The sequence below is a fragment of the Aplysia californica genome, unplaced genomic scaffold (genome assembly GCF_000002075.1).
Source record: "Aplysia californica isolate F4 #8 unplaced genomic scaffold, AplCal3.0 scaffold00791, whole genome shotgun sequence".
Taxonomy (NCBI): Eukaryota; Metazoa; Mollusca; class Gastropoda; order Aplysiida; family Aplysiidae; genus Aplysia; species Aplysia californica.
This window is the reverse complement of record NW_004798061.1, coordinates 162,480-172,961: the sequence shown is the minus strand read 5'-3', so window position 1 is coordinate 172,961 and position 10,482 is coordinate 162,480. Positions and strand designations below refer to the sequence as shown.

The window sequence follows — 10,482 nt, the reverse complement described above, 5'->3', positions numbered from 1 at the left end:
CCCAAAAAAAAAACAACAACACAACAACAACTGACAAAAGACAGACACAAACGAAGCAGAGTAAAGAAGTGTTGCCAACCAGTGACGCCCTCCAACCACCCGCCCCATGAACCATGACATAACACTGACATAACAAAGCTATAACAGACATTGCACCGTTGCTCACATCTCCACCCCGCACAAGACAGTCAAACAAACATTTTCCCTCACATCATCATCATCGTTATCATTATTGTTATTATTATCGTATCATCATCATCATCATCGTCATCATCATCATCATCAATGGCAATTTGAAAGGACTTATTTGGACGAGTGGAGGTGCCTCTAAGCATATTGACAATGGAGCGAAAAAAGAGCCTCGCTCTCGCTCGAAGATTTCTTCGTGGAGTCCACCAGGCCCATTAAGGAAACCAAAAAAAATATTTAAAAAATCATCATCATTTCCTTTCTCATTCTGGTCAAGGTAGAGACCATCTTATCGTGGAACTGAAAAACTTTGTACAAGTTTCAGTCTTCATAATTTCTCCAATTTATTATTACTTTTTACTCTTTCCAAATTTCTTATTCAATTTTCAATTCGCTCATGATTTCTTTCAATTACTTTCTTTTTCATTTATTACTCTTTCCTAATTTATTTTAACTTTTTCAACTTATTGATGACTTCTCTTAGTTACTTATTCAGTAAAAACTGTACAAGCTTGGTTGTTCATGATTTCTCTTGGTTATTTTCTTATTCAGTTCTCAATCTATCGCAATTTCTTAATAATAAATAACAAGGCATTTAAATGGTGCAGTCTCTCTATTAATTAATTTGTTCTTATTAAAACTTGACCTAATATCTTATTCAATTACAGTTATTAGTGGCGCTCTAGTCTACGCATGCTGTCACTTCTATTCGACTGCGCAATGCGTGTAAATCAAACCTCTCTATATGAAGTTACAAAAACATAGACAACAGGGGAGGGAGGGGGAGGGGACGGAGGGGAGGGGGAGGAGGGGAGGTTTCAGTAGTTTTTCAGTTCCAGTTATAGTTTAGTAAGAGTTTTACGGTATTTGCATTACAACCATGTCATAATATAAGTGCCGAAAATTATGTTTGTTTTAGTAGAGGTTTTACGGCGCTCGCAACTGCCTAAGGTCATATGAGCGCAAGAAGATTAGAGGTGTTACAAGAGAGTAACAAACATAAAAAAGCAGGAGGGGAGATAAAGACGATAAATGTTTCAAAGGAAAGAAGAAACAAACCACACCAGAGCACCCGCCAACCACCCACGCTCAACATGAAGTTACAGAACAGAGGCAACAGAAAGGGGAGGGGAGGGGACGGAGGGGGGGGGGGAGGGGTAGGTTTCAGTAGTTTTTCAGTTCCAGTTATATAGTTTAGTAAGAGTTTTACGGCATTTGCATCACAACTAGGTCTTATTATTTTAAGTGCCGAAGATTAGAGGTGTTACTAGGTAACTATATAGTGCATGTAGCATACACATAAACAAAGGAGGAGAGTTAAGGATGATAGATTTTTGCAAGGAAAGAGGAGGTCCCAGTTGTTCTTGGGTTTTTGTTTTTTTTAGTTTTTAGTAAGGTTTTACGGCGCTCGCAACAGCATAAGGTCATATGAGCGCCAAGGAGTGGATGTTAACAGAAAAGTCTCTTGTGACCTGTTATTTCTGGGGTGCCTTGATAGTCGAAGCAGACTTTGTTCTATTGAAGCTAGAGAGGTGAGCAGAGTAAGCCTGATTCCCTGTAAGCACTTCTCTGTTGACACCACCCCTTGGCACTCATATGACCTTATGAAGTTGCGAGCGCCGTAAAAACTCTACTAAACTAAAACTAAACCCGGAAATTGTAAGCCAGAGGACAGACACAGAAGCATACACCAGTGTCACCCTCCAACCACCCGCAGACATTTATTGTGGCATACGTTATTGAGATAACGGAAGACAGAGTGAAGGATTTTGCCAGCAAGTCACCAAAGCTGTAGCGAGATAAGTATAATATATATATATCTATCTATATCTATCTATATATATATATATATAATATATTTTTTTATATTATTTTTTTTTGGGGGGGGGGGCACAAAAGATACTGGACACGTTTTTAAAAAAGAGGAGGAGGAAGATGGACATTCCCAGTGAGGTGACAGAAAGTAGAAAGCATTGTCCGAAGACCAGAACCGCAAGATGACTCTGATTGGGCAAGGGTAGACAACAGGAGGAGAAGTAATGATACACAAACACACATACACAAACACTTACACATACGACACACACACACATACACAAAGCGAGAGAGAGAGACAGACACCCGCCCACCCACACACACACACACACACACACACACAAACACATTCACACACTTACACAAACATACACAATGCTAACTTGGTGCTCTATATTACGTGGTTTGATGGAATCATTTGATGGCGGTTTTACGTAACTTAAAACATTCCATTTTATCATTGAATGACTGTGCACACATCTATTGAAAAGTTTGTTGGGACCGTTTTCTTTAACTAATGTTTTCTTTCACTAATGTTTCCTTTAACTAATGTTTTCTTTCACTAATGTTTCCTTTAACTAATGTTTTCTTTCACTAATGTTTTCTTGAACTAATGTTTTCTTTCACTAATGTTTTCTTTCACTAATGTTTTCTTTAACTAATGTTTTCTTTAACTAATGTTTTCTTTAACTAATGTTTCCTTTAACTAATGTTTTCTTTCACTAATGTTTTCTTTCACTAATGTTTTCTTTAACTAATGTTTTCTTTCACTAATGTTTTCTTTCACTTATGTTTTCTTTCACTTATGTTTTCTTTCACTAATGTTTTCTTTAACTAATGTTTTCTTTCACTAATGTTTTCTTTCACTAATGTTTTCTTTCACTAATGTTTTCTTTCACTAATGTTTTCTTTCACTAATGTTTTCTTTAACTAATGTTTTCTTTCACTAATGTTTTCTTCCACTAATGTTTTCTTTCACTAATGTTTTCTTCCACTAATGTTTTCTTTCACTAATGTTTTCTTTCACTAATGTTTTCTTCCACTAATGTTTTCTTCCACTATTGTTACCTTAGTGCGTCATACTATACTAGTTGTTATTTCTTTTGTTTTTGTTTGTTGTTTTGTTTTTGTTTTAAAAACATTTAGGCCTACAAATAAAATGCAGTGAAGGAATATTTCACAGCCCTGTGTTTAAATCAGCTGTGTTACTCCACCACCTCTCACCCTCTTAACAACGACTATATGTGAGGCATCGTGGTGAAACCAGGCTCTCGTCCAAATAATGAGATCAAAGAAATTGGCATTTTTCTGGCCGGTAGGCCGTGTTTTCTCATTTTCTTGTTTTGGCTCAACGCTTTTTATTATATTTCTGTGTGGAATTTACTGAAAAACATTGATTAAAGGCACAAAAATGGTAAATTTTCAGTTTACAATGACTCTCAAGCTATGAAAATTACCAAACTTTGGTAGCTATTTCTCACTAATTTTACCTCTGAAACCAGGCGACCCTGACCGCCATCAATCGCAAATATTTTGACTTCTATTCAACATAGATGGATATTTTTTCCACAAAAAAGCAAGGCAAATAAACATGCTCTAAGATGATACCAATAACCCCATGTGCCCAAAAACTGCCGAGCACCTGATTCCACCACATCGTGACTCAAACTAACCCTCCTCTTCCTCGCCATCAGTGCGGGCTACATATATTCTAGACTTAACTGCTTGCCATCCTTGTACAAAATCCCAGATTCTCACTCTTAAAAATGAACAGTTACTGGTCACTTCTGTCCGGCGGTCCAGCCACCATAACACTGCATGGGCTCTCCAATATCATATCTAGCTTATATGTATAATATTTATCATTAATCATTAACCTTTTAAAGATGAAGTGGACACACTTCTGTCCCACTGTCCAGCCACCATAACACTGCACGGGTTCTACAATATCATAATTTATCTAGCTATATTATATATATATATATATATATATATATATATATATATATATATATATATATATATATATATATATATATATATATATATATATATATATATATATATAATATTGAAGTGGGCACACTTCTTTTCCGTGGTTTAGCCACCATAACATCTGGCCTCTACAACATCATATCTAGATAATATATATCATTTATCATTATAACCCTTTAAGGACAAAGCGGACACATAAGTAAGCCCCTCCAGCACACCACAGGCAATGTTGCGGCACATTTCAAACTATCATACATACACTAATCTGAAACATGATATTAGCTCAGTATTTCATAGTGTGCGCGTTGTTATCTGAACCTGCCTTTTTAAGCTCCGGATCAATACAATCAGAAACAGAACTCTAAAATGTGAACGTGTAACGAAGCCTTTTTCTTTTTCTCTCTCTCTCTTTATTATTTTGTTGTTGTTGTAAAGTGCCAAAAAGCAGCGCGTCTTCAAGCACAGTCAAAACACTAGAAGCATCATCCCCCTCTGTGAGCAGACATTTATATGTTCTTCTCTTTGAAGTAGTCATTAATTTCACAAAATAAATCACAAAGTTGATTCAAAAAATTACTTATCCACATAAAAAAATACTCCTAATTTCCCTCAGAATAAATTAATACAAATCACAAAACCACGCCACATTTATATTCTAAACCACAGAAAGAATAATACAAAACCCTAAACAATTTAAAAAATAACAATGATGAACCCCCCCGAAAAAAAAAACCCCCTTAAAATATGTGAAGCAAGTAAAAAGAATGTATATATTACGGTTATTGTGTGTATAGGAAATATACGTAATGTGTGTGGCAAAGGTAAGAAGGGAATACAGGACGCTTGTGAGTGCGGTAAAGGGGTGAACCAAAATGTTACGTAGACAGAGAGATTGATTGACTGACTGAGTAGGTGTTTTACGCCAGTATCGACCTGATTTTGGTCATGTAAGTAAGTGCCAACAAGTTTTATAATAACAGATCTATCACCGACAGACATTTTTAGAAATCTTTATAATGGGTCGCTTTTAAGGACAAGTAGGCTAACCTAGATTTCGGGGGTTTCCAGAAAACTTCACTTACACCAAAAGTGGGCATTGTCCTACCTATAGGAGAAGTCTGGTTACATTGGTGTGTATATTTGTTTGGTTATAGAGAAAACTCTCCTTGTCTTTTAAAGAAACTGAACAAGGGACAAAAATTTTACCTTCGATTTTCTCAAAACAGCATTTTTCGGGATAGTCCGCTTGTACTTAAAAGCGACCAAATATGGTAAAGACAGAGAGAGAGAGGGAGAGAGAGAGAGAGAGAGAGAGAGAGAGAAATTATCCAAAGTACAATACAGCCCCCACACCAGTACCAGAACCGACTAGGTATTATATATATATATATATATTAATTAATATACAACAAAACAGACAGGTGCGAACAAAATACAGACACAGGTAGATAGAAGCTTAAGGGGGTAACATGGTGGAAGACCAAAACAAGATAACAATACCCAAAAACAAAACAAAAAAAAGAAGAAGAAAAAAGGAGAGCAAGAGGGGAGGAATAGAAAGAAAAAACTCCCAGAATATCTTGCCTTAAAAAAAAAGACAGTTTCTTTTTTTAAAAAGTGTCTTATAACTTAAGAGGACAGAAAAAAGCATACAGGGCAGCCACAAGATACAGAAACAACAGAAATAAATAAAATAATAGTTTATTAAAAAAAATAATAAATCTAAATTGATTTTTTTAAAGGAAAAAAAAAGAACAAAAATAGTTTGACAGTAGTACTCTATACTACACGAGATACGAAAAGTGCCCACACAAAAAAAAAAAAAAAAAAAAAAAAAAAAAGCCAAAACCAGTCGGGTGGTGCGCATACAGAAACTCATCAGACAGACAGACAATGAATGACAGACCGACACACACACAAGAACACACAAACAAACAGACACACGGAAGTGGATCTCACCTGGTTTGTCTGAGCCGTGAGAAGAAGGCAAAGGACAGAAAAAAGTCATCATGTTTGCATATATCCCGACAACCCTTCCCTCCCCCCCAACCCCCTCCTCTTCTCTCCTCTGACGTACTCACAAAACCTTGTTCTCACATTTACCAAGTCTACCCAGGACTTTTACCTTAAAAAAATAAAAAAAATTTAAAACCAACTTTTACTTTAAGAAAATATTTTTTATCTTAAGAAAACAACTTCAAACCAACTTTTACTTAAGAAAAAATATTTTTTACCTCAGGAAAACAACTTCAAACCAGCTTTTATTTTAATACAAATTTCTTATCAAGGGTAAAACAATCTCAAAACAAATTTTACTTTAAGAAAGCAATATCAAAAACAACTTTTAGTACTTTTGGAAACACCTTATGTTTTTTTAAGCTTTCCTCTAAAACGATTATTTTTTTAAACCATGCAGGTTTACTGAATAAAAGAAATCACAATACAAGTGCATAGGAACATAGTTCTTTAAATTAAAACACAAATTTCTTAAAATCCAGTCAGAGTTTCACTGAGTTAGTTTTACGGAACAAAATAAATCAAAAGACATATTATCATAAAACAGTCTTTATAACAAAAATCCTTTCAAAAAATTAAAAAACAAAGAAAGAGCAAACGTTCACCCCGTCATATAACAAGAAATAGACTAAGGTAGATAAGATAATTCAAACAATATGTCATCAACAACAATCAAATCTTTTTCCATTTCTAAGAGATTTCAGGGGGGGGGGGGTGTAAGTACTCAATAAGATACACAAATAAAATACCAAATACCAGACTGAAACAGCCAAGACATAATCCAAGGCATTCTCAACACTGTCGCTAGAATCTAGAACTAAAAACCTACAGCTGCACAAAGGAAGGGAATCGAGAATTGTAGAATAACCATAGATAGTAATAGTAATAATAATAATATTCATTTTTTAAAGCAAAAAAATTTCAATAATAATAATAATTTTAACACATAAAAAATAGTGATGATAATGATAATAATAATCATAATCATAATCATAATAGTTTTCATTTTTTAAAAAAAGAATGTAAAAAAAGAAAAGAGAAATCATGCACTAATGAATCTGTCTACTCATGCAGCGGCTGTGACAGAGAGCTGTTGTTCCTTAACACTCAACAGATCAACGTGTCCATCAACGTGATAATATAGTGTTATCAACATGACATACTGTTATCAATGGGACAAAAGTGTAGATCAACGTGATAATGGTGTCCATTAATGTGATAAAGTTTTATCAATGGGACAAAAAGTGTCAAACAAAGTGAAAAAGAGTTAACAAAGTGTCAATCATTGTGATTGATTGAGTGTTGTCGATGGGACCGAAGTGTCGATCAATGTGAATGATTGTGTTATCAAAGACGTCGATCAATGTGAATGATTGTGTTATCAAAGACGTCGACCAATGTGAATGATTGTGTTATCAAAGACGTCGATCAACGTGGATAACACAGTGTTGTCAAAGTGTCCATAAATGTGATAGAGCGATATCAATGCGACAAAGACGTCGATCAATGTGATAGTTTTGTCAATGGGTGAAAATAGTGTTATCAATGGGACAAAAGTGTCGATCAATGGGACAAAGACGTCAACCAGAGTGATAGAGTTATCATTGGGTGAAACAGTGTTACCAATGGGACAAGTGAAACAGTGTTACCAATGGGACAAGTGAAACAGTGTTACCAATGGGACAAGTGAAATAGTGTTACCAATGCAACTAAAATATCGATGAACGAAAGAAGAGAAAGAAACAGACAGACAGAAACAGCAGAGGTAAGAAAAGATAGAGAAAATGAGACGAGGCCAAAAAGTGAGGTCTTCCAAAACCTCTTGGTTGTTTGTACTTTGCAAAGACAACTGCATCATGTATCAGCAACAGGATCCCTCTCACACTCACACCCCCCCCCCCACCCCATTCCTTCCACCCCCCCCTCCCCAAAAGTGCGACAACCAGACGAGAACTGGAGTCAGAACTTACTAGAACCTAGTAGAGGTTTAAAAAATCCCAAAACAATTTTAAAAAACCAACCCAACTGTCTCCACTATGAAATGGGCAATATTACAGTCTGGTTGACATAATAATATGTGTTGTTTCAACATTTTGACAAATTGATCAATATATTGCTATCAGCTGAAGAATTGTTGAAAGGTAAAGAAAAAAAAAAAAAGATTGAAAGGAATTCTTGAAACGTAAGCAGAACATCCCTCCCCCCCCCAAAAAAAAATAAATTTTTTTTTAAAGGTATAGAAGATAAATTCTTCTTAGATCTAGACCTGAAAAAGACACGAGTCTGGCACAATCCAGAGATGGTAATATGAAACATACACAAGTATACAGTGACAGGATGGACAGAAGAAAACAGAAAAAAGAAAAAAGAAAAAAACTAGAAGTAGAGTAGTTAGGAGTTATGGTAGAGAGTTGAAGCAAGAAATTCTATACAAGCCTAGGGGTTTTATGAAAGATAGGAAAGCTGGTTCGGTTTACGAGCTTATATTTCGGGAAGATGAAATTTACTTCTCTCTGTGTGTGTGTGTGTGTGTGTGTGTGTGTGTGTGTGTGTGTGTGTGTGTGTGTGTGTGTGAGTGTGAGTGTTTGTGTGTGCGTGGAGGGAGGGGTGGGGTGCGTATGTGTGTGTGTGCGTGTGTATGTATGTGTATGTGTGTGTGTGTGTGTGTGTGTGTGTGTGTGTGTGTGTGTGTGAGAGAGAGAGAGAGAGAGAGAGAGAGAGAGAGAGAGAGAGAGAGATGGGGTAGTAAAGACACAGAGAGAAAGTGAGAAAGACAGGAAGGACGGTGACAGAAGGAGAGAGAAAGAGAGAAAAAGAGGAAAGACAAAAAAGGAAACGAAAAACCAAGCAACAATAGAAAAAAACCTGTACACATATCATGATCCATTCACAGAATGACGAGACGTAACAATCCTTGACTTGTAAACCTCTGGTCGACCATCGCTGAAAAGTTCAAAACCACCACACAGACACAAACACACAAACAGACACACACAGACACAAACACACACATAAATACACACAGACACACACACAAGACATCTATAAATAGCAACTGACCTTTGAACAGACAAAAACACAAACAAACACAAACACAAATACAGACAAACACGAGACAATCTATAAATAGCCACTGACCTTTGACCAGCACCCTGACCCTGGAAGAGCTGAGGCCTTGACCTAGACTGTTGCTGGGTGTACACATGTAGCTGCCGGCGTCACTTGCCTGGACATTGCTCACCTAAGGAAAAATGGTGAAATGTGAGGTGTGCGGACACAATGAGTTACTTCTCGCAGTTCACTAATGGGGAGATAGGCCAAAAACCAACACAAGGGTCAAATTCGTAGATTTTTGTGTGTCATAATACTATTCTTTATAACATGCCTTTCATTATTTCATACTTATAAATTGTAACAACTTCAACAATAAGCATGATTATTTCCATAAGGCTTGAATCTGAGAAGTAACTCATTTTGACAACACGCTTCACAAATGGTAACGGGTTTTTAGTTTAGTTTCAGTAAGAGTTTTACGGCACTTGCAACACAGTAAGGTCATATATAAGTGCCGAAGATTAGAGGTGTTACAAGAGAGTAACAAACACGACAAAGAAGGAGGGGAGATAGAGACGATAGATTTTTTATAGGAAGAAGGAGAAAAACACACCAGAGCACCCGCCAACCACCGGCGGTAACGGTTTAACGCCCCTATCAACACTATTAGGTAATTTAAGGGGCGGGACCTCCTAGTTTAACGTCCATCTCCGAAAGGACCGAGCCAAGTGGGAAGTTCGTGTAAAGTGTCTTTCCCAAGGGCACAACGTCGGACCGAGCTGAGGCTCGAACCCCCGAACCCGCAACCTCACGATTACGAGTCCGGTAACCCTAACCACTAGACCACCGACGCAACATTACTGACCTGGGAGTGTACATATATGACATGTGACGTAGAAAGTCGTTAAGGACGCAGGTCAGTTTTGAAAAAAAAGTATTAATACTTTTTTTTCTTTGTACAAGTTTTACAGCACTTGTAACACAACAACAACATCAACAACACCACCACAACAACAACAACATCAACAACACCACCACAACAACAACAACATCACCACCCACCCCTAGCGTTCCGTTGTACAGGATGTCGAGGCGACTAGTTCTAGCGATGAGGTTCTGGTCCTTCACACACACACACACACATACACACACACACACACACACCACTCACACACACACACGCACACCACTCACACACAAACACACACATACACACACACACACACCACTCACACACACACATACACACACACACACCACTCACACACACACACACACACGCACACCACTCACACACAAACACACACATACACACACACACACACCACTCACACACACACATACACACACACACACCACTCACACACACACACACACACGCACACCACTCACACACAAACACACACATACACA

The 10,482-nt window shown here is 37.0% G+C and overlaps 1 protein-coding gene across 1 annotated transcript in view; it reads right to left on the bottom strand.

The window, feature by feature from the left end:
- Positions 1-9,153: 9,153 nt before the first annotated feature.
- Positions 9,154-10,482, bottom strand: part of LOC118478655 (protein turtle homolog B-like) — a gene marked incomplete at its 3' end in the record, with an annotated part of 3,927 nt that continues 2,598 nt past the window's right edge. The window contains 1 exon segment of the mRNA XM_035972677.1: positions 9,154-9,256. Coding sequence (XP_035828570.1) covers positions 9,154-9,256 — 103 coding nt within the window.